The following is a 25,354-nucleotide window of genomic DNA, read 5'->3' on the forward strand; positions in this document are numbered from 1 at the left end:
TGTTATTAAGAAAATTATAAAGTGGTGCCTGGGTGGTACAATCGGTTAAGTGTCTGACTCTTGGTTTCAGCTCAGGTCGTGATCTCAGGGTGGTGAGATCGAGCCCCAGGTCAGGCTCTGAGCTCAGCACTAAGTCTGCTTGAGATTCTCTCTCTGCCCCTCCTGCTTGTGCTCTCTCTCAAATAAATAAATAAATCTTTAAAAAAAAAAAAAGGGAAAATCATAAGGAAAAGAAATTACATTTACTGTACTGTATTTATTGAAAAAAATCCACGTAGAAGTGGACCTGCTAAAAAGACCTGTGTTGTTAAGGGTCAATGGTGTCTTGTATTTGAAGTAATAAATCTGGGTGAGGTCACCTAGGGAGTGAATACAAATATAGAAGAATGTCCTGGGGAGCACACCCCACCACTGAGAAGTTGGGGAGAACAGGAAGAAGCAGTAAAGGAGTCTGAGAAGAGTAATCTGTCTTTCTTGGTTTCCACTCATAATCTTGCTTTTTGTTATTTTTATTCTAATAGAAACACAAGGAGGCAGCAAACCCACATGGAAGGGCAAGGAGGGAATGAGAATAGCTTCTAAGTCGGTCAAGACGCTACCGACGCAGTTGAGTTACAGGGCTGTCCTCAGAGGCGAGCACCTTGGTGCCACTCAGAGGCCTCTCCTGGGACTACCCTCAATCCAGAGGTATAAAACAGTGCAGCTCAGAAGGTCTGTGTCCCCTTCCCCCGGCCTACGTGGGGCTTCCATCTTCAATGCAGACTTCTTAAAAACAGCAATAACCCAGTTCCTTCCACGGGTTCCAGCTTTTCTAAGAAGTGACATAAACATATACTAACACATAGTGATTGTCCCTCAAAGCTGATTATGTGTATGATTTTTCCTAGGCTAATAGAACAACAAAAAACATTCAAGTTATTTCAAAAAAGGTGGCACTCACTGATTTACCTCCCTTCTTTTCTTCCTACCACTAATTTGGGTACAGGTAGCGCTGTAACTCAGTGTTCACCCTACTGCAGTCCCTCTTATCAACAGTTTTCTAGATTTTTCTATGTAAATGTAATTTAAAGAAACGTTAAACCACGAAAATTTTCAAACATACACACACGTAGAGGGAATGATCTAGTGAATTCCTATGTCCATTACTTAGCCTTGACAATTATTAACATTTTGCCAATGTCATTCAAAGATCATCAAAGAAGTGTATTCCTCTCTTTCAAAACTAGGCCACTAGCTCCAGGCTAAGGGTCTCTCACTTCCTGTCAGCTCTGTACCTGAAGAGAAAACAAGAATCCTTTCACCTTTTTGTTCTAAACCCGTTCCTCCTTTCAAAGGCTTGTACTTTCCTGAGACTACTCTCAAAAAATCCATGCCTCGATTCTAAGTTTTTCTTTCTACCTTTCGTCTATGTCTTTTGAAAACTCCCAATTTGTGTGAGAGCTCGGTGTTTGGGACATCTGTTTCTCACCAGCTTAGCTGTAATTGTGCAGTTAGAATGACATTTTTGAGAGTGTCCTGAATTCTCCCTCCAGAGGGCAAGACTATTAATTAATGGTTATCGTTTCCTGCTCTCACAAATCTGGCTTTTCTAAAACTATGTTTATGCATTTTCTTGGCCTGGCCTTGAACACAGAGATTCCACTGCCTCTTCCCAAGTTGCTGTGATTTGCACTTCACCATTCTGGTCAGAATTAGATCCAGAGTGGCAGGAACCCATCATCACTTCTATCTTCTGGAATATGAAGTGGACTTGTCAAAATGTTTGCTGTCAGTGTGGCAAGGGTCTAACAGAAGTTCAAATAATTAATTTTTACAAGAACATTCTATCTCGTCTGTAACAGAAATTCCCATTACATGCCCTCCTTTTGGCCAGGTGATGTGACATCACCTATTTCTCCTTTTTATTCTCACTCAGACATTGCCCTCTAAGGCAACTGTGACCTCAGCCACAAAGACGTCCACAGAGTGTTAGTCCCTCTTACTACTACCAGTTGTCCTAACCACTCTAGCACATCACTCCCAGATACAAAGCCCTTTCACATACATGACCTCACCTGATTCTCACAGCAAGCAAGCGAGTGGGTCTTATTATTTCCCTCTTCGTTCGCAAGGCTCCTACCGGAGTCTAGAGTAGCATCTCGTTAAGACACAAAGAGGGCTTAATGGATTTGTCGGAGTCTAGAATTTACTTCACTATGCCTGAGTCTGGAAGTTCTCTGACTCACCTCACACTGATTTTCTCACTTGAATCACTGAGTGCCCTGCCCCTACCAGCCCACTCTAATTCTCTTTTCTGTGTTATCTCAGCTATTCTTCAGAGTGCTGCTGGGATTGTCTGGATACCTTTCTTCTCCCCTTATTTTTACTTAGATCCTTTGGGACCTGGTTAACTTGCTTGGGGAAAATATTTTGTTCCTCATGCTCATAAAAAGGACTCTTTTCTCAGTTAAAAGATCATCATCATTCTTAGTTCTTAAACAAAATCCAGGGCGGCGTTGGGGGGAAGCTCTGGATTCTTTTCCAAAGGTTCCACCTTCAAAAGGAAGAAGTGACAAAAACACCATTTGTCCTTGTTTACTACACAAGATTCCATGCTCCCAGTCCATTCTGATGGTGCCATTCAGTCTTCCACCAGTCAGCAGAAGGGACTACTCCTCACTGGGCTGGTGCTTGGCAGCAGGGGTATCTCATTCTGTATGCATGTTCCAAGAACATACAGAACACCTGCTAATTGGAGCTACCGAATCAGCATGCACCCTCTACATCCCCATGAAAGTGTGCCATCGACTAGTACCACTAACTCTTCCCACAGAGGCTGGTGCCTCCCGTTCCTCGAGACTCAGCCCTTCTCCTGAAGGTCTAGTTTACTTTCCACATATATTTGCACATGACTGTGTGCTAGGTGCTGGAGGTCTGTGTGTCTATAGGGATGCCCAAAAGAGACAGTACACCTGCTCTCTTGAAGCTTAGAGTCTAACTGTGGGCACAGATAGGAAGCAAGGAAAAAACTGTGAGAAGCACCATGATGAAAACTAATACGGTTCTCTGGGAGAGAACAAGGGAAGACCAGTTAGTTTGGGGGTTCTGGGATGAAATCTTGGAGGAAGTGATACTGGGCCAAGGATGAAGGATGAGTGTGGTATAATTAAAAAATAAAAAGTTTGGTCTTTGTCCTGAGTTCCTGGTACAGAGCTCCTAAAATTCTTAAAATTTCCTGAGTGACAGGAGTGTCGCCCTCCCCACTTTTTTACACAAATGTTCACAACAGCTTTATTTATAATAGCCCAAAACTGGTAACAGCCCAAATGTCCATCTCCATCAAGAAGTGAAGAAATAAATTGTGGTTGATCTTTACATAGAATATCACTCAGTATTAAAAAGGAATGAGCTATTTTAAAATTGGATTAAAAAATTTATATCTTTGGGCGCCTGGGTGGCTCAGTTGGTTAAGCGACTGCCTTCGGCTCAGGGCATGATCCTGGAGTTCCGGGATCCAGTCCCATATCGGGCTCCTTGCTCAGCAGGGGGTCTGCTTCTCCCTCTGACCCTCCCCCCTCTCATGTGCTCTCTCTCTCTCATTCTCTCTCTCAAATAAATAAAATCTTAAAAAAAAATTATATCTTTAATAGTTTTTTGTACAAAGTAATTTTATATAAAGAAAGGTATAATTTAAAAAATGACAGGGCCTCTGGGTCTGAATGAGCTTTTTTTTTTTTTAAATAACAGATTTATTGAGATGCAATTCAGGAGTGTCCTTTGTGTGCTAGTGAATGACTCATGGGAGGGAGGGACCCAAATAGCTTCAGGAAGGAGGCTGGTCACCAGAAAAACCAACCACATGATTAGAGAGTTAGAATGTTCAGAACCCTGCCCCATCCCCCAACCTGAGGGGAGGGGAAAGGGCTGGAGATTGAGTTCGTTAGTCACGCCTATGTAATGAAACCTTGAAAGAAACAAGGAGCCGAGAGGTTTGAGGGAGCATCTGGGTTGAACACATCCATGTGCTGGGAGGGTGGCACACCTGGACAGTGTCGAAGCTCTGTGCTCTCCACCCACCCCCACACCCTGCCTTATGCACCTGTTCCATTTGGCTGTTCCTGAGTTATATTCTTTATAATAAAACTGTAATTTTAAGTACTGTGCTTTTCTGAGTTCTGTGAGTCATTCTGGCAAACTCTCAAAGCTGAGGAGGGTCACGGGAACCCTCAAATTTGTAGCTGGCCAGGCAGAAGTGTGTGTAGCCTGGGGACCCACTGGTGGTTGACATCTGAAGTGGGGGCAGCCACATCAGGCAGAGCCCTTAACCTGTGGGGTCTCCAGGTAGCGTCAGAACTAAACTGAACTGGAAGACAACCAGTTGGTGTCAGAGAATTGGATGTTGTTTGGAAAAAACAATCAATGAGTAGAAGTATACAGATGAAGGGTAAGGAGAAGAAAGAAGGAAAGCGTTTTCCAGGAAAAAGGATAAGCGTGTGTAAATGGGAAAGAGCCTGGCGCTTTTGAGAAGATAGCTCATGCGGTGGGAATGCAGAGGAGTAGCATAAGATGAATATGGAGGGGTGAGCAAAGGTCAGTTCACCTTGGTTTTTATTTTGGAGACAATGAAAAGCCACTGAGTATGAGATAAGGGAACAGATGAAGATGAATTCATTTTCAAGGTCTCTTCTGGACTTTATGTGAATTGTAGAGGAGCTCTGACTGCTGGGGTGGGGTGGGGGGGTGCCTGCTGTGTGGAAGAGAGGTGGCAGGGTGACGCTGCAGTCAGTGATGTGGGGAAACCCGCTTCTGCACGTATTGTGCTGCAGATGGGATGGTAGAGTTCAACCGGGAATACAGAATGAGAAGATGACCAGGGTCGAGCTCTGGAAGAACATCAACAGCGGGAGACTGACCAGAAAAGTTCAACAGAAGAGTGGCCTCAGGGCAGTCTGGGGTCAGAGAAGGCCAGAAGGGGGTCAGTGATGGGTGGTCAGTTGCTTGATACCGTTGAGAATCCAAAAAATGAGAACTGAAAAGTATCTTTTGGATTTGGCAATACAGATGTTCTTGCTGCCCGCCACACACAAAACAATTCAGGTGGGGTGTGGGGATGGAAGTCAGATTTGAGAGGGCTGAAAAGCAAAAAGGTCTCCAACACAAGGATTTTTAAGGTAGTGCAAATACTTGGTACGATATTACGATGCTGGATTCATGTCATTGTATATTTGTCCAAACCCACAGAATATAGAGTGAACCCTAAGGTCAACTCTGGACTTTGGATGATTATGATGTTCAATGTAGGCTCATCCTTTGTAGAAAACGTACAATTCTGGGAAGCGATGTTGGTAACGGGAGGCTGTGCATGTGTGAGGGCAGGGAAATGGGAAATCTCTGTACCTTCCTCTCAATTTTGTTGTAAACCTAAAATTGCTTTGAACAAAGCTATCTAAAAATTTAAACAAACAAAACAAAACAAAATAAAATAAAACCAAACATGCTCTAAGCCCACAGCCAATGGACACAAGGAGGGAAGGGAACTGCCAGAGTGAACAAGGGGAGCCAGAGTGGCCACACCGGACGGCTTTGTCCCCCTTCTCTGTCCGTGCTGAGCAACGGCAGACAGCAGCTAAGGCAGTGAGCCCTGGGCCTGGGGCCAGGGAGGCCAGACAGGATGGAGGCTCTCTCATTCAGAAGACAAACAGTACAGCCCACCCAGCAGCACATTCTGCCCCTACCCCACACTCACTGGAGGCTGTGACACACGGAAACAGCATCCACACACAGGCAAGCGGCAACCTTCAAACCAACACTGTGAAAGACTGGAATCAAACAACAAGACCCAAACATCTGAGGAGAGTTAGTAATAACAGCACAAAATAAGACATAAATAAAATATAAAAAAATAAAAAATAAAATAAATAAAATAAAATATTAATTAATCTCACAAAGGAATACGAAAGGAAACTGCATTCATAAAACGGACACAGATTATAAGGAAAAACATACTAGAAGTAAAATGCAAACATTAAAATTAAAAAAATATCTTATCAGATGGGCTCAACAAAGGAAACAGACCCAATTTTGGATTAAATTAATGAGCTGGAAAATACTGCTGTGGAGCTCATCTAGAACACAGAACAAAAGGAAAATGAAAGAACAGGTGGGTTCAGTTAAGAAATATAAAGGACAGATCCAGAATCTCCTTCACTAATGGAACAGAGAATTCCAGAATTCAAGCAAAAGAATAGAAGGAGAGGAAACAAGCAAAGAGACAGAAGACAATGTTGCAAAGCTCAAGACTCCAGTCTTCAGACTGACCCCCCTCCTCAACCTCCAGGATCAATTTCTTTCTCAGGTCCTTTCTGAATTACTCCTACAGTCCTGCACAACAAAGACATCCAACAAAGGGGAAGATGTGGGACACATAAGATGGTGCAAGGAAAAAAAAAAGGTAAAACTTATAAAAATTGTTCCTATATAATATAAAGGAATCACAATATAGAATTTAAATCCCAGATAACTGCTATGTTGGAGGCCACTGGACGGCTGTGGGGGAATGACTCTTAGAGCCTAACTTAAAGCAGCCAGCTCTTGTAGGAAGTGGAATCATGAAGCTGCCAGGAGCTGAGGCCACGTTCCCATCCCCTAGGCGGTTACATGATCTTCTTTCCCATCTGACCTCCTATGCGTTAGCTTGCATGTGGATGGATGTAATACGGCCCCAGGCCCTGAATTCACACAACTTTCGGCTAATGCTGGGTTTCTCAATGCCAAGTGAACATAAGAATCACTAGAGGGGGCGCCTGGGTGGCTCAGTCAGTTGAGTATCTGCCTTTGGCTCAGATCATGGTCTCAGGGTCCTGGGATCAAGCGCCTTGTCAGGCTCTCTGCTCAGCGGGGAGTCCGCTTCTCCCTCTCCTTCTGCCTCTGTGCTCTCTCTCAAATAAATAAATAAATCTTAAAAAAAAAAAAATCATTAGAGAGCCTTTAAAATATCACAAGAATCAGGTCCCCTAGGAGACCAATGAAATGGGCATCCCCAGGGCCTGGGGCCCAGACTGCTCTTGCTTCTTTTTAAGCTTCCCAGGGAGTTTCACGGAACAGCCGGGGCTGTGAGACATGAGGTAAGCGTTTCGGGCTCTCAAACCCAATTTAAAACTTGTAGGAGAGGCTTCTAATGGGGCCTGTTCATCTTCGCATGTCAAACTGTAGGTTCATCTATGTCTGAGCAGACTGCTGAATAATTGCATTAAAGGGGGATTAAGTGCTATAATAAGAACATGCGTAGGGCAGAGTTCCAAAAGGGATGGATTTTGGAGTGAATGTGTCAGAAGACAATTGGGTTGGGTTCTGAAGGGGTACGACTCTGACAGGTCAGTAGGATTGGGTCAGTATCTTTGGGGCAAATGCAGAGGAGAATCAAGTTAGTCCACCACCCCTCCAGGCCCTGCAGCTCACGTGGGCAACAAGGAAGGACATGACAGCTATCTTGGGGGGGCTCATAATCTGGTGGGAGTCACAGGGCAAAGATTCACTGAATACCGAATCTGCAAGAATACAGAATGATGCTTTGGCCCCACTCTGGGAGAACCATGGAAGGTGGCTCATGTCAGTGACTCCTGGCTGCCCGGCACAAAGCAGAATAAAAAACTGCTGGAGGGGTGGGAAGAGATCTTGGGATTTTAATTTTTTTCTGTGGTAACATCAGAGAGGGCAGTTTCCTTTTGGAATCTAGACTTCTGTGGAATGAAGAGATTTTCTTGTGAATGGGAAGTCATTTCGTGAAAGTGCCAGCACTCCATATTGCTGGCATTGCCTCATTAGGGACAGAGGTTCTGTGATGCCCACTCAGCTCCAATGAGCTACGCTGAGCATTCTGTGAAGAAGGGAAAGACATAGTGAGTTCCTGCCCTAGTGGATGGTGTGGCCTTGGAGTTGAAGTAATTAATATCTTGACCTAAGTCACTGACAAGTTTCTGAAGGATATAGTAAAGCCAATACCCAAACAGATTCCAGATGGACACAGGAACACCTAAACATGAAGAGACAACAGGGAAAATACCCATGAAGAAAACAGGGAGGGACTGAGAGACCTGCTTGATGGAAAATACCATAAATGGGGGTCGAAGACAAACAAGTGAACACACACATCTGTTAGTAGTTGCAAAACAAAACAAAGTTCTAAATTTCAGCAAGAAAAAGGCAAATATCCCAAAAGAAATATGAACAAAAGGATAGGGACCAGTAATTCAAAACAAGAACTGTAAGAGATCAGTAATCACAATTAAAGAAATCCAAATTTAGGATACCAGTGATACCTCCCAGACTGACGAAATTAAAAATAATGACAATTTCTCAGGTTGCTGAGAACTAATAAGAGAAACAGGCAGAAATAATAAGAGAAATTATATTTATTCCTGCTGTAGGAGTATAAATTCACACAACTGTTCTGAGAGGCCATAGCAGTGTTTTTGCATTTTGATATAGCAATTATAGGACAAAAAAACTATCCCAGAGAGATCATCACAGAAAAATGTAAAGGCATATATAACAAAAATTGAAGACAATCTAAGAGTCAGTCAAAAGAGGAATGGTTAAATAAAATGTGGTACTCATACTTTGAAAAAAGCTGTTTAAAAGTGAAGTGAATCCCCACATGGGAAAAGTTAACCACAGAACACTAAGTGAAAAAACAAGTTCTAGGACAACATGTAAGGAGGGAACGCATTTTATAAACCAAAGAATCAGAAAAACCATAACTTGCGTGCAGTGTATATACACAGAGAAAAAACTGTGGAAACACAAACATCAAAATATTAACCCTGGTAATTTCTAAATAGTAGGATTAGGGGAAGTTTGAGTTTTAGTTTTTACATTGTTTGAAGTTTTACTATGAACATAAACTACTTCTGGTACTTTATAATAAGAGAATTATCTTTATGCTGATTTTCTACTTTAAAAAGTCTGAATGAGGACTTACTATTTTGTTTTCAAATACGCGGGATTAGTTTGGCATTATTTTATCATATCTTTTTATGTTGTCCCTACAAAACTTTCCCTTTACTTTAAGCATTGTTGTTCAACAGAAATTTAATGTGAGCCATACATGTAATTTTAAAAGTTCTAGCAGCCACATTAAAAAAAAAAAAACAGGTGAAATTAATTTTAATGTTTTATTTAACTCAAGATTGCCAAAACATCATTTGAACATGTGACCAATATAAAAAAGATTGAGATATCTTACATTCTAATATTCTACTAAGTCTTCAAAATCCAGTCTATATTTTATACTAATAAGCACATCTCAATGCGAACACAATTTTTATCAGAAACTATTTGATCTGTATTTAAATTTCATAAAATTCACATTTGAAAAAGCAGAGTCACATATCCAGGTTGTTCTAAACACACAAGTTCTCTGGTAACTGAATCAAGTAGTTTTAAAATGTATATTTAAATTAGTTTTAAATTATATTTAAATTAGTTAAATTAGACAAAGTGAAAAATTCAGTTTCTTGGTCATAGTAGCTACATTTTAAGTGCTCACGAGCTACATGTGACTAGTGGCTATTAAGTCTGTACTGATCTTTTAGCTTCTTGTTTATAACGGTCTACTTTTTATTTCTATTTAGTTTTTCATCACTTCAAACAAATCTGAGACTTTTAAACTTTTATCTGTTTCCTTGGTTATGTACATATTCCACTGGTTAATCTGATTTTGTGCAGTGCCACACTGATCACTGTAGCTTGACGAAGTGTTTACTATCTGGAAGGACCAGCCGACGGTCTCCCCACCCTCTCCATTTTTTCTTGGTAACTCTTTCTTGATCTTGTTATCCTGTAATTTCGAAAAATCTTATCACCGAAGTAACACAAACATGTAAATTTCATTTTTGTTAGTGAAATCTAGAAATGTAATTGATTTTTTTCCCCTAGAAACACTGAATGCTTTTATCAGATTTTCTCTCCCTTCAAGACTGGAGGGATGCAACTGTTACTTCTTGGTGGAGATGTCTTCATTATCCAGAAACTAAAGGCTACAGTTTACAGCAGGCAGAAATGGGTCCATCAGGATGTGGCTGAATCTTGACGCGAGGCCATCTGCTCCCCGGCATCACTTAGGAAGGGATTTCTTTCATGGTCGAAAGGGGAGGGCACCTAATGGCTCACTATGGGAAATACAATTAATTATGTGGTTATCATGCCACTATCTGCCTTTACCAATAAGAGCTGCAAAAGATGTATGCCTCCGAACGACAAAGAGCTTTTTAATATTGCCCTTGTGTCTAGCAACTTTGCTGAATTCACCTGTCAATTCTAGTATTTTTCCTGCAGATTCTTTTGAATTCCTAGAAATACAATCATATTGTAAGTGTGATGATTTTCTTCTTTTCCAATTCTTATGTATTTTATTTTTCTTGTCTTACTGTATTGGCTAGAACCTTTGTCACAATGTTGAATGAAGTGACTGATAGAATCTTTTTTTTTTCTTTTTAAGTAGGCTCCATGCCCCATGTGGGGCTTCAACGTACCATCTTGAGATCAGGAGTGGCATGCTCCACTGACTGAGCCAGCCAGGAGCCCCGGACAGAATCTCTGTCTTGTTCCCAAACTCAAAGGGAAAGTTTGTAACATTTTACCATTAAGAATGTGGTTTGCTGTTGGCTTTATATATTGGTCCTTTATCAGATTTAAAGAAGCTTCTTTCTATTCCGAGTTTCCTAGGAATTTTTTAATGAATGATATCAAATTTCATCAAAGGCTTTTCCTCACTGATTAAGATGATCACGTTATTCTCTTATTATGCAATTAATGTTAATTACACAGATTGATTTTCTGGTGCTGAATCAATTTTGCAATTCCTGGAATGAACCCAACTGGGTCATGATATATTTGCCTTTTTACATTACTGGTGGATTTTTGCTTCTCCATGCATAAGTGAGACTGGCTTGTAAATTCCATTCTCATAATATTCTTGTCAGGTTGTGCTAAGTTCATAAAATGAACTGGGATGTATTTCTTTGTTTTTTGTTCTCTAGAAGATTTGGTTACTATTGATATTATCTTTCTTAAAAGATTATAAGCCGCCTGGGCCTAGAGTTATCTTTGTGGGAAAATTTTAAGTTACGTATTGTTTTTAAACAGATATAGGGCTATTCAATATTCACGTTCCTATTCTGTATCAGTTTCCGTAAGTAGTATATATTCCTTGTTTTTCTAATTGTCCATTCCATCTGTTCCACTTCCAAAATTATTTGCAGAAAGTTGCTCATAAAATATTCTTATGGAGGAAAAAATTGTCTACAGGATTTGGAGTAATGCCTCCTTTTACATTTCTGATATTATTTATACCTTCTCTCTTTTTTCCTTGGTCAATCTTGCCAGGGTTTATTAATATTATTCTTATTCTTTTCAAAGATCCAACTTTGTGGTTCTTTTAATCCTCTCTACTGTACTTCCTCCCCTATATGATTAATTTTACTCATATATAATGCTTCCTTCTACTTTCTTTAGATTTAATTGGTAGTTCTTTTTTCTGAGTTACTGAGAAAGGTGTTCGTTTTTTTTTTTTTTCCCTTTTCCAATTTTGCTTTTATAAAACAGTGATCCTCAACCTTAGCTGCATGTCACAATCACCTGGGGAGCTTTCAAATGCTTGAGTCCCATCCCCAGAGATTCTGATGTGACTGGTCTGGGATGTGGCGTGGGCATCAAAAGCTTTCCAAGTGATTCTACTGTGCAGCTACAGTTGAGAACCACAGATTTAAAGCCATACCCTCTAAGTACAACTTCAACCGTATCCCGTAAGTTTTTAATTTTTCTCGATCATTCAAACTGTTTTAAAATTTCTGCAGTGGGGGCGCCTGGGTGGCTCAGTTGTTAAGCGTCTGCCTTTGGCTCAGGTCATGATCCCAGGGTCCTGGGATCGAGCCCCACATCGGGCTCCCTGCTCCTCGGGAAGCCTGCTTCTCCCTCTCCCACTCCCCCTGCTTGTGTTCCCTCTCTCGCTGTGTCTCTGTCAAATAAATAAATAAATAAAATCTTAAAAAAAAAATTAAATTTCTGCAGTGATTGTATGTAAATTTTTTAAATGGGCTAATCCAATATATGGTTTTAGAAGTCAAGTAAATAGTTACTTTGGGGAAGAAGAGGGTTGTGATTGATGAAACACATGGGAGCTTCTGAAGTGCGTGTTCAATTTGTGATAACTCATTGAGCTTATTTTATAACTGTTTCTGTAATTTTATAGTAAACTTCAATATAATTTTTTAAGAGAGAAATAGATCTCATACACGGAGTGGGAATTATAACGGCAATAGCCTTCTCAATATTAATACTAGAAGCTAGAAGAAACAGCATAATGCCTTCTCAATTCTAATGGAAAATGATTTCCAAACTAGAATTCTGTATGCAACCTTTTGATCAAATGGGAGGGTAAAAATTAAAACATTTTCAGACAAAGAAGGTTACAGAAAAGTTACCTCCCCTGCCCGTTTTCTCAAAAACCTTCCTGGAGAATGTGCCCACTTAAAAAGAGGAAATAAACAGGGAGATGAAAACACAAGATCTCATATTTAATATCTTATATTTCAATATAAGAGGATGGCAAGAGAAATTCCCAAGTTGACAGTCATGCAGCTGGCCTTAAAATTAGTGCACCTGGGAGCAGCAGGCTGGAGGGTTCTAGATGCAGAAATCCAAGGGAAACTAAAACCAGGAGAGCGCCTGTTTGTATTTGACCACAGACAGATTTTTCACTTCTGTCAGAGTACAGGGAAAATCGGGTAGCCTCTCAGAAAAACCAAACAATTAGAAAACCAAAATTAGGGTACGAAAGGAGTGATTACTCCATCCAAAAAATGGGGAAGTACAATCATTGTTCAACTCAGCTGTAAATGGGGGTTTTACAGTTAGAACAACATAAACAGGGAGCACTGATTTAGGCAAGCACTGTGATGTAACTCTATGACACGAGGGGGAAGGAAGGGGATTTTGTCTGCACTCTGGTGTGTGGGGAGCTGTGGATGAGGTTACATGAGATAATAAATCCTCATCTACAGTGGGACATCCAAAGAGAAACTGAACTGAAAAATCAAGAAATAGTGTAAGCACAGAGAAGTGAAAAATAGCTAAAACAATTTAAACTCGGGGGAAGTGAAGGATGGGAAGGTGTGGGGCAGGATGCTGCTACTTTCTCTTATGAGCCCTGGAGTACGTGTCTTTTTCAATTATGTGTCTACAGTATTTTCATAAAAATAAAATTAAACTTAAAAAAGGTATAAAAAGAAAAGAATCCCAAGAGCCTACCAAGTCACTTTTAGCTTTAAAACTCTGGATAATCACCGGAATCATCCCTGAACAAAAGGAAGCATATCTGTAGCACAGATTAGTAATCATTATTAAGTACTGTTTCAACCCCGAATTCTCCCCCATATGAAGGGCCAAATTATCTACATTTTAGTACAGAGTACATGAAAAGCTGGAGCGTACAAAGCAAATGTTTTCATTTATCAGGTTAGGCTGAATTTACATTATTGCAACTGACGTGTAACTTTTCAGAAAGGTCTATGAAGTTAGTTTGATCTCTTGTACCAACACAGGATTACTCAATTATCTTCTATGCGTTGATAATTAATGGGATTAAGTACCCGAATCAAAAGGGAAGGTATGGTTTGTAGAAGTGAAATTACCTGAAGAAAGTCACGAAGAACTGTACCAGGTCCATAAAATTGCTGTGCTGGGAGAAGGCGATCTGTGAGGGAGAAACAGGGAGCGTGAGGAGGGAGGCTACACAAGAGCACCAGCAAACTCGGCCTTCTCAGTTCAAGAGACACACTTGAAATGTTCAAGGAGAGATTAATGAAATTGTTTTTCTTGAGGGAAAGTGGCTTATCCCTTTAGTTTCTTTCCTGGCTTAACCGCCAACCCAAAAGTAATATCCTGAGGCTTCAACACGAACTCCTAGAGTGCCCACCTCTCTGCTCTTGACATCAGATCTAAGTTCTTTTAGTGTGACCTTGAAGACTTCCCAGATTCCCAATGTGAAAACCCCAATGCCAGGCAAGCCAGGTCGCTCGCTACGTCCTTGGGCCTTCCTCTGGACAAAATGCTCTCCCTGTTTGCTTCAAGCTGGAGTTCCTGGATCTGCCTTGAGGCAGGGAGTCTCATCTGTGCCCTTCATCCCTTTGATACTTACATGCTCAGTGAATATTCACTTCAGGATAGTATCCTTTTTTTTTTTTTAACTGTATCTCAAATTTTACTACACTGAGTATCATCTGATAGTCAATATAACACCAGTTGGAACCTAAATAATTTTATCACACAATTAATAGTTTTTATGCCAAGAATATAAAAAATCCCTTATGTAGTTCATCTAAGACACCACTGACTGAAACAGGCATTATTTGATATACTATCAAGAAAAAACACTGCCAATTATACTGACAAAATATGTTAAAAATCATTGACCGTAAGATGCATCGTGATTTCAGAGATATCAGAACATGAAAAAAATGAGGATTTATTACTAAGTGTGATAACTGTGTTGTTATTATTATCTATAATACTCATAGTATTAGCCAGATGTTACGGCATATTCCCTGCTTTTTTAAAGGGAACATAGCCCTCCTTGGGGAGACAATGGTACCATAACTAAAACAATTATTGAGTAAGGCAATGGTTGCTCCATACAATAATTATGACAAAAATCAGAGAAGTAAATGATTAGCCGCTTCTTTTTCTAATCTCACCCAACTCCCTATCTTTGTCAGGCAGCAGCTCCCATCCTATGGTAATGCAAGAGAAGTGTGAGACCCAGGCCCCGGCACTGGGACAATTCAATGCTTTGTGTTCTTTTTATGGCCAGACTCAAAGAGGCAGAAGAGGTTTCCAGTGTTTGCCTTTTTTGATGGTCTTATTTTCCTTCTGATGTTCCACAAATAAAGTCCCAATACTACCTATTTAGGCCTTAGGACATTATGGGGCATAGAATTTGCCGTTCTTGTGTCTCTCTAGTGCCCATTTAGAATCAGAAATACAAAGATACATAGACTTTATGCCATAGGTAAGGAGAAACCCACATTCTTTGCTTTTCCTTAATTTTTTAGAGTAACTAGTCACAAATAAGAAGACTCCTTGAGAATACTACAGCCACCGTCCTTGCGTAAAGCTTTTTAATAAGACTGGAGAAGGACAATTATTTAAAGAAGGTTATTCGATCTTGAGGAATGACGATTCCAGGTTACAACACATAAAGAATGAGAAGGAAACAGATTCTAGTCCATCCAATTCTGTTTGTAGATTTTAATCTTTTCAAGCATTAGTATGTCCTCAGTGTTTAGACTTAAACAGATCCTGAGATGCTTTTACTCACTTTCAGGTGCCACAAAGTATGGATGTTAATTGTACCCTCCGAGACTACCAGGGGTCTGTGTGCGCTGTGCCACGTAACACTCCCGCAGTGCTGGGATCACAACCATTAGCCTGACTTCTTGCTGACACAGGGCCACACCACGTTCATGTCTAATTCAAAACCACAACGAACCAACAGAAACTGGCTGCCAGGGTGGCTGCTACCCAAGACTCACATCACTCTAAAAGGGGATTTCTTTTGTTAAATGTTATTCATCCAAGTCTCCACGGTTACAAGGTTTTGTAGGGAAGCAAAAGTCCTAACAGAAAAATGTTTATGAATAGACTGACCACTTAGAAACGTCTAGTCTGGGCGCCTGGGTGGCTCAGTTGGTTAAGCGACTGCCTTCGGCTCAGGTCATGATCCTGGAGTCCCGGGATCGAGTCCCGCATCGGGCTCCCTGCTGAGCAGGGAGCCTGCTTCTCCCTCTGACCCTTCCCCCTCTCATGTGCTCTCTGTCTCTCTCATTCTCTCTGTCTCAAATAAATAAATAAAATCTTAAAAAAAAAAAAAAAAAGAAACGTCTAGTCTTGGGCGCCTGGGTGGCTCAGCTGGTTAAGCGACTGCCTTCGGCTCAGGTCATGATCCTGGAGTCCCGGGATCGAGTCCCACATCGGGCTCCCTGCTCGACAGGGGGTCTGCTTCTCCCTCTGCCCTCTTCCCTCTCGTGCTCTCTGTCTCTCATTCTCTCCCTCTCAAATAAATAAAAAAAAATCTTAAAAAAAAAAAAAAAAGAAACGTCTAGTCTTGTTCAACACCTCACCCACCATGTCAGTTGATTAATCTTTGATTGACAGGCTGATGAACTTATTGTCCAAACTGTGAACTTCTTTTTTTTTTTTTTAAGATTTTATTTATTCATTTGACAAAGAGAGCACAAGCAAGGGGAGTGGCAGGCAGAGGGAGAGGGAGAAGCGGGCTCCCCCCCTCCCCCGCCCAGCAGGGAGCCCGATGTGAGATGCGGGACTCGATCCCAGGACCCTGCGATCATGACCTGAGCCGAAGGCAGACGCTTAACTGACTGAGCCACCCAGGCGCCCCTGAATTTCATTTTTCAAGACAATATTTTGATCAGCCCTTTCTTTCATGATTTATTATAAAATAAACATTAAAACAGACATTGAAGTGTTTATGGCTTTTCTGACACTGAAGATAATGAGGACTTCCTATAGTAAGATATACTTATTGCAAAGAAGAAAATGTCATTACAGACAGTAGGTATCACTCCCCACACTCCAGCAAACCTAGAATTTATGTCCCCTTACATAATCTGCTTCTGCCTTACTTTCAGTAATAAGTTTGATTAAAGTGTGTTTGCCCAGAAATAGGGAAAGGGTGGGGCACGATATATTTTTTTCTAGCAAGGCTTTGACAGGCTACTTGACTTTATGCCATTGAATAATTTCGATTTTAAAAAAGATAAATTTAAAAAGGTATGGGTTGGGGGACGCCTGGGTGGCTCAGTCGGTTAAGCGTCTGCCTTCAGCTCAGGTCATGATCCCAGGGTCCTGGGATCGAGTCCCGCATCGGGCTCCCTGCTCTGCGGGGAGCCTGCTTCTCCCTCTGCCTCTGCCTCTCTCTCTCTCATGAATAAATAAATAAAATCTTAAAAAAAAAAAAAAGATATGGGTGGCATTGAGTTGATCTTGTATTTAACTTACTATTCCCTGTTTTTTTTTTTTTTTACAGTGTCCTATACTTACTCCTACAAAGTATGTGCAAAATTTCACCACACTGAAAAACAGATTCTGTAGAACACAAGTGGCCATGATCCATGCCTCATTTACAGTATTAAGCCCACCAGGTCCATTATATTTTATTTTTATTTTTACACTACATTAAAAACTAATGATGCACTATATGCTGGCTAACTGAACATAATAAAGAAAATATGTGAAGTCTTTGTATATTCACTATACATCAATAAAATGGAAAAAAAAAGAAAAAGAAAAAAACCCAATGCTAATACTTCACATACCAAAAAATAACAGTAATAATAATTCAAATCAACCACGGTGTGGGAGAGCCCAAAATGGAATAAAAATAACAAGAAATGAATTTAACTCTTTTAGTAATAAACAACAAAACCAGCCACACCAGAGGAGTGGGGAAGAAAAAAGCTGGTCTAACTTTGGAAAGCATGATTTTGATGATACATGGTAGAATGAAGATAAAAAATGAATATGCACCCACATTTTAGTTAGTGAATTTGTTCCTCAGAAGATTATGGGTTAGCAATTCTAAAACTACTTAAGGTGTGGGGCACCTGGCTGGTGCAGCTGTAAGAGCATGGGACTCTTGGCTCTGAGGTCATGAGTTTTAGCCCCACATTGGGTGTAGAGTTTACTTAAAAATAGATAAATAAAAACTACTTCTAAAAAATGAAAAAAATTACTAATACTTCTATTACAAAAGAGTACAATGCACATAGCATTACAGAATAATCTAAAAGCAGGGATGAAAAAGAGGAAGGAAAATAAAAATGAACCTTAGGAAGCTTCTGAGAAACTTATTAATATTTTAATATTTCATTGAAATCCTTTTCAGATTTTTTCAAAAATGTAATCATATAGATTTACATCTTCTTTTATTTTTTTATTCAGAAAAAAATCATAAATATAATTTTATATCAAGACATACCTATGTCACAAATAACTCAATCTAACTTTGAATATTTAACTTACTCTGGGATTTTTTTTCTTCTATTATAATCATTGTTGCATTAAACATACCTTGAGCCATAAATAAATAAATAAATAAATAAATAAATAAAATGTGCTTGCCCAGAGACCCTCTGGGTGTGTTAAATAAATCTGACAAACTAAACTCAGAAGCCCAGCCAGCCCCAGGACTTAGGGTAGGATATGGTGGACCTGCATTTCCCAAGCACTAATTCTGTGCTTCAGCCAAACACGTGTTTTCAGGTTGCTCTAACTGCACTTGGTCCTTCCATCACCAGAGCGCCCTGCCCACCCATCTGCAGTGGAGCTCCCCTGCCCCTCGCTGCCCAGCCCAAACACTCCCTTCCTCATTCAGTCGCTGGGAACTGGCTCTCTCTTCTCTACACTCTCAGTGCCTGACCCACTTCCCCCTCAGGGCATGGGACAGTCATATTCCACTTTATTCTGTGGCTGTCTATGCAGTGATGTCCTAGAAAAAAAAGATTTCTGTACTCTTCTGACTTTCTAATTGTTGCAGGAAAAAGAATGGAAAGGCAATTCCCTACCCCTCCCCCCGCCGTCTGAGGCAGATACACCTACCTCCAGAGAGCAAATAACACCATCTTATTCCAAGAACTAGGCCATGGTTCTCAAACTCTAGAGAGCTTGCAACAAAGTGCAAATCCTGGTTCTGTTCGTACTCCTCAAACTTTAAACTCCCCAGGTGATTCTGATGCCAGTGTCTAAAGACTGTACTTTAGGAAACTGTGAAACAAGGAATTAAGGACAAAATCTACCCTGCTCCTTTCCCAGAACAATTCCTTTAGTGTTTCAGGCACTGCACTGAAAAAAAGTTGTCATTTTTACTTGGAAGGTTTGGCTCCGAAAGAAATTAAACTGGATCTTCTCCAGGGGTAGGGGTGTCATGGGGATGGTGTACGGGAAGGATGAGGGTAGAGAAAGAGAGGGTAGTGCTTTGAAAAACAGAGAGGCGTGGCCCAAACCTTGAGACCAGGAAATGGAGGGAATGGAGAAGATGTTCTAGAGTTTTGAAAGTGCCGAGGAATATGGGAGGACTGCATGGTAGGCCTGGGGAGGCTCTCCGGCCTCACTGATTATTCTGTGCCCACATGGCCAAGCTTGTCACACATGAGAATGAGGGCAGCTGCCTTGAAACAAACCTGATGGCTGTAAGTCAGGGTACCTGGAGCAGGACTGACTAGTGAAGGCAAATCAGAGGCTCTCCCTAGATCTCTGGGCTCCAGTAAGCCCTGAGGTTTCTATACTTCCTGAGAGAAGGGGATGGGGCTCTCTGGGAATGAGTTTCTTATCATCTATGGTAGGGAGGGTGCTCTAAAACAAACAAAAAAAGTGACACATTTCTTATATTCAACTACCACAGAACAAATTCTTTTTCTAACATCTGTATTTCTAACACTGCATTTCTAACATTTCTAACATTTGTGTAATCCACGAAATAGGTATTCGGAAACAAGTGAACAAATGGATAAATGATACTGAACTGATAGGGAACGACCACTTTAATACAGAAGGTTTGAAAAGAGAGAGAGGGACCTCTAGTTTGCATTTAGCTTCTCCACCAAGAACAATCTTCACTGTTACGAACACACAAGACAGGCAGAGGATGGGAAAGGACAGCTGGCCCCCCTGAGAAGTAGAGATGGCCAGCTCGTGGCAGCACCTGTCAGGCTCTGAGAAAACCCAAGGTCTGTGTGTACCTGGCAGAATCCTTGTCGGGGGCTCCCATGGCTCCTGAGGCCAACAGCTTCACCAGGGCTCAACTCTGCCCGGTCTGGGAGCCGGTCAAGACCAGGGCCCCTCTGCTCTTCGACTCTCCCCAAGAGAAGATGCTCTGCAGACGCTGAAGATCTCACTTCAGGACCTGAGAGGGCCAAAGTGGCCTTGGCTGCCATCTGGGCTCCTGGCTTCACCATGCCAACCTTGCCGCATAGTTCTGGAACTGCAAGGCTGGAAGCCAGGAAAGAACAGATCCTCCCATAAGAGCTCAGGCCTGTCTACAGACAGCTCCCCACTCAGGCCTCAGCTGTGTCAAAGACAGAAGACTCTATGACCATTCTAACCTGGGCCTACTGCCACTGCCTCCTTGAGTTTTGCTGTGACACAAAAAACCTTTCTTGTAGGAAATTTTGCCATTTGCAACCACATGGATGGATCTAGAAGGTATGATGCCAAGTGAAATAAGTCAGTCAGAGAAAGACAAATACCATATGATTTCACTTATTGTGGAATTTAAAAAACAAAACAAAGAAAAAAAAGAGACAAACCAAAAAACAGATTCTTAACATAGAGAACTGATGGTTACCAGAGGGGAGGGGGGCGGGGGGTTGGAGGACAGAGGTGACGGGGATTAGGGAGTGTACCTGTTGTGATGAGCACAGGGTGATGTATGGAATTGCTGAATCACAATATTGTACACCTGAAACTAATATTAATGCTGTATGTTAACTATATTGGAATTTTTCAAAAAAGAATAAAGAATAAAGGAACACTAAAACAAACAAAAAACAAACCAAAATACTTTTCTTTAAAACAAAACAAAAACAAACCAAAGTTCTATATGGAACTCTGCTGAGACCACGGGCCCTGGACTTGATCCCGGTGCCCATCAACTGGCCTCACACACTACCCACCTAATGCTGGTTTGTGCTGGCACAGAAACTGTATACCCAGGCTCTGGTCAGAGTTAATTCCACTGAACCACTCATTCCTGACGTGCAAGCTAACACTCACCATCTGTGCACGCCTAACCTCCCAGCTCAATACTGCTCTGTACTCACTTCCCTACGTATCCTTCCAGCCATTGCTTCCACCACTCTCTAGAACTCCTATTCCACCTTATCATGATCATTAATAATTTAAAAATCATTAAGAACTACATATACTTGGTTGAAATACCTACAAGGGCCAAATAGCTAATCATGCAAAGCAATGGTTCCTGCTCCCTACGTCCTCTCCTTAAGGTTTTTCTCTTTGGCCCCCACCTTTATTTAGGTTTCTTTTCAGTTCTTCGGGGGTTACCTTTTAATCACTAATAAGTTTTTTAAAAAATTTGCTATTTCTTGACTTAACCATTTTAGGCATCACTTACTGACTTCCTACTATAATGGAAGGTGACTGAGGCCACCATCCCCACTTGCCCTTTCCAGTCTAGTTACATCATTGTTTTTAGTGCCTCTGTCAGTTTTGGTGTCATTATTCTGAGGGTGATGGTGCTGGAAGGATGCTAACAGAGACGGGAATGGACAGAACACCCTTGGACACAGGGAAAGGATGTGCCTGTTACCCATAGGCAGCTGTAGGTGCAGGAGATAATGCAGTGTGGCCCGCTGCAAGGCAGCGTCCCAGGCCTCACAGCCCGCGGGGAGGAGCCCTCAGGCCTCTAATGCACCCCTGCTTGGAGGTGAAGTCAGTGGCTCCCAGGGAAGCTCCCTTCGCCATTTCACCAGGGTGAGGCGTGTTAGACAGAGGGTTTTGTCCCTGACTCCTGACTGTTCTAGAGACTGCCCAACAGCAGTCAATAACTGGTAAAACCTTAGTAAAATGCTGTGCACTTCCTGCAAAGTAAAAAGAGAAGGTCAGTTCCAAGATACATCCCAGCTGGCCTAGATGTGCTAAGGTCTCAGCTAGCTTAGGCTGCAGGCCCAGCTGAGGCTACCTTCAGGAGGTTAAATAATAAGGTGGACCTTTATTATCTTTTTTCCATCACCTGTATTATCTTTTTTCCAATTTTTTATTACAGAATTTAAAACTTCTTAAAAAGTAGAGAGAATATTATGAACCCAATGTGCTCATCACCCACGTGTAGTAATTACCAGCTCAAGGCCAGTCTTGTTTCATGCATACGCTACCCACTTTCCCCAAAATCGTATTATTTTGAAGCAAATCCCAGGTCTCCTATCATTTCATTCTTAAATATTTCAATATATATAGTACCTCTTAACTACCCTCTTTGTAAAATTAGGATGTTTGTGTCCTCATCCCTTTCTTTTCTTCTACCTCTCAACTCTTCTGACAACATGCTAGAACAATTCAATCCCCTAACACCAGACTGTGCAGACTGGGATGACAAATTCTTGGTCTCCAACCCCAGCTAGCACCTTAGCCCTGGTCGGCAATCATTCTGATAATATCAGAAAAAGTTGTCAGTACCTTTTAGAAAAGGTGCAAAAGTTGCAACAAAGAAAGAACAAAGTTCTGATACCAACCCAAAAGCTCCCATACCTACAACTACACATCCGTCTAGTACACATCTGTGACATGTCTACCACTGATCAACACTATGCTGTCACTGAGGACACAGAAGTGCAAGACATTGTCCTTGCCCTTAAGGAAAATCTCTGTAGAGTGAAAAGCCAGATGAGCCTAGAGCTGTGGAGGCACAGATGAGAAAAGAAAGTTGCTATGGGATACACCTGAGGGTCACTTGATGGACCCCTCCCCTGGGTTTCTAAACAAGAATTCTACCTGAACTCCCAAACTCAGGTCCAGCTCCTTCCAATCCATCCTCCCAACTGCTGCCAGAGGGGTCTTTTCTGAAAACACCGATCTTCAGTCGCTTCTTGGCTTACAACATTTCAACGACTCCCAGTGGTTTTCAGGCTATAGTTCTAAGCCCTCAGCCGAAACCTCCAGTCTCTTCCCGACAGCTTTCGCTTAGTTCTCCAGCACCTTGCTCATAGCACTGCCACTTCACGTCTGTGAAACTCCCGGTAGTTCTTGAAGGTGATTGGGTATGCCCTTTCCCCACCCCAAATACCCCTACTCCCCCACCTCACGCTCCTGAGACTCAGCTCTGGTACTGCCCATCCTCAGACTCAGGCGGCACGGGACACTCCCCTCTCCTCCCAGGGCTCCCAGGAGCACGGGGGCACAGCCTGCCACCCAGCATCGCACAGCTCCTCCTGTCCATTCAAGGCTGCTGCTTTGGGCCACAAAGTCGGCTGAGTGAGCAGATGTTAAAGGAAGATGTTAAAGGAAGCCTCCTGGGAGAGAGATCTGCTAGAGATGGAGATTTACTTCCCAGCCATAGGTGGTATTCACCGATGGTGTGGATGAGACTGTCCAGGGAGAAAGGGTCCAGAGGAAATTCAAGGGAGCAATGATACTGAAGAACTAAGAAGAAACAGCCAAAGCCATGGGTGAAAAGGGGAAGAGAAGAGGCTTTCAAGAAGAAGGAGTAATAAATAATGATCCTAATGAAAACCACAAGGTAGTATAAGAACCTTAAATGCCACTTTGAAATAAAGAAAGAAAGATTTATACTTTGAGTAGTTCAGTTCTAAATGTATTTCATAGCTTTATAATTCTTTAAAATTCTTATGGCACAGATACCTAACACCAGGAGGTATGTACATACATCATCACCATTATTATATAAGAAATATAAACATTAAAAGTGTACCTGACATTATTCGTAATAGCCAAAGAGTGAAAACAACCCAAGTATCCATCAACAGATGAATGGATAAACAAAAGGTGGCATATCCAGACAATAAAATATCATTCGATCCTTAAGAGGAGTTAAGAACTCAAACATACTAAATATGGATGAATCTTGAAAACATTACGCTAAGTGAAAGAAGCCAGTCATAAAGGACCATATGTTATGTAATACAATTAATATGAAATGCCAAAATAAGCAAATCTATAGTGATAGAAAGTAAACTGGTGGTTGCCAGGGTCTAGGGAGAAGAAGGAACGGGCAGTGACTGCTAATGAGTACAGGATTTCTTTTTGGGGTGATGAAAATACTCTAAAATTGATTGTGGTCACGGCTATACGACTCTGTGAATATACTAAAAACTACTAAATTGTGTGCTTTAAATGGGTGAATTGTATGGTATGTGAATTATATCTCAATAACACGGCTACCAAAACAAGTATATGAGTCAATAAAAGTTTCATACATCCTTTGCTTAGGACAGCAATCCTGTTAGCACCCATAAACATAACTCTAAAGTCTAAATGAATGCTCAGTTCTCAATACAAATTCTGTGTTGCCTTCGCTTGTGAACACTAGCCTCTTACATAAACCAGCAGATGAAACACCCAGCGTGGAGAGGGCTTTAATATTAGTTCCACATCACAATAACAACCTCTGTTGCAGAGCCAGTAACAAGCCAAAACCCCAGCTTCACTGCCCACCTCCCCACCTCACACAAAACGTCTGCCTGTCCATTCTCTATCTTGAATACCTACCCTCCCAAACCATGGGCATAGCTATGCTAGCTGAGTCCTTGCTTACTGGCAAGGACACTCAGGATCGCTTTCAGAAAGCAAAGGCTGGGCGCCTGGGTGGCTCAGTTGGTTAAGCGACTGCCTTCGGCTCAGGTCATGATCCTGGAGTCCCTGGATCGAGTCCCGCATCGGGCTCCCTGCTCGGCGGGGAGTCTGCTTTGCCCTCTGACCCTATCCCCTCTCATGTGTTCTCTCTCATTCTCTCTCTCTCAAATAAACAAATAAAATCTTAAAAAAAAAAAAGAAAGCAAAGGCTGAGGGAGGGGCACTCACCCACAGGAGCAACTCCCCAGAAAACAGACACAACCGGCCCCAACACACCCATCACCCTCCTGCACACAAGGCCTTCTCAATCTGGGTGGTTGTTTTTTTTTTTTATTTTAAACTGCATCTACAAAGATTTTTATAGTTGGGTTTCAAATTCCCTCAGTTAGCAGTTATAGGTTTTGATCTGTTCCTAATTATGGAAAAGAATCCTGGGATTGGTTCAGAGTGAAGGAACTTGAGTTTAACGTTACCATTTTTAAAGCACCAAGGTTTACATGAATTCTGAGTAGAGAACTAGATTTCCTCAGTTATTTTGCTTTAAAAAATGAGAGTCAGAGACAAAAAGGCTTTTGCCTGCACTGAAAGCCATACTAAAATTTAACCAAATGGCCTACGCTGCACTCTATTCTCTCCCTTCAATGAGTCTCTACATTTATACTGAATCTGGATAGTCTCTAAGTGTGCATGGGTGTGTTTAAGAGCGAACTGCATCTAGGAAAGCTCAGGCTCTGAGATTAAGAGCAGTACAGAAAGGCAAAGCCCCCTCTGTTGAGCATACCACTTCATGTGCCCAGGAAGACGCAAGCTCAGCCCTCCACAGGCACACCCCCACATACGGTCCCAAGTACAGAGATCCGGTGTCATGTGAAGACACCGAGAACACACAATGTCACAGATCTAGTCACGCTGCCTGCAAATACTACAGTTAGTTGTACCAAAGAGCAAAAAGACACAGTTCAAACAGAACTTACCT

General features: G+C 41.6%; 1 protein-coding gene across 2 annotated transcripts in view; it reads right to left on the reverse strand.

Moving 5' to 3' along the window:
* The window catches only part of ATRN (attractin), a 156,754-nt gene that overhangs the window by 14,686 nt on the left and 116,714 nt on the right, over positions 1 to 25,354 (reverse strand). The window contains exons 25-26 of one of the 2 annotated variants that reach the window (XM_035005964.1): positions 13,671 to 13,732; positions 7,638 to 10,148 (exon numbers count right to left, since the gene is read on the reverse strand). In XM_035005964.1, coding sequence (XP_034861855.1) covers positions 10,115 to 10,148; positions 13,671 to 13,732 — 96 coding nt within the window. In that variant the 3' untranslated portion in view covers positions 7,638 to 10,114. Of the gene's footprint in view, positions 1 to 7,637; positions 10,149 to 13,670; positions 13,733 to 25,354 lie in introns of those variants that run through there. The other variant, XM_035005963.1, reaches the window with a different exon arrangement.

Source organism: Mirounga leonina, unplaced genomic scaffold, assembly GCF_011800145.1.
Source record: "Mirounga leonina isolate KUSES-001 unplaced genomic scaffold, KU_Mleo_1.0 Mir_150, whole genome shotgun sequence".
Lineage (NCBI taxonomy): Eukaryota > Metazoa > Chordata > Mammalia > Carnivora > Phocidae > Mirounga > Mirounga leonina.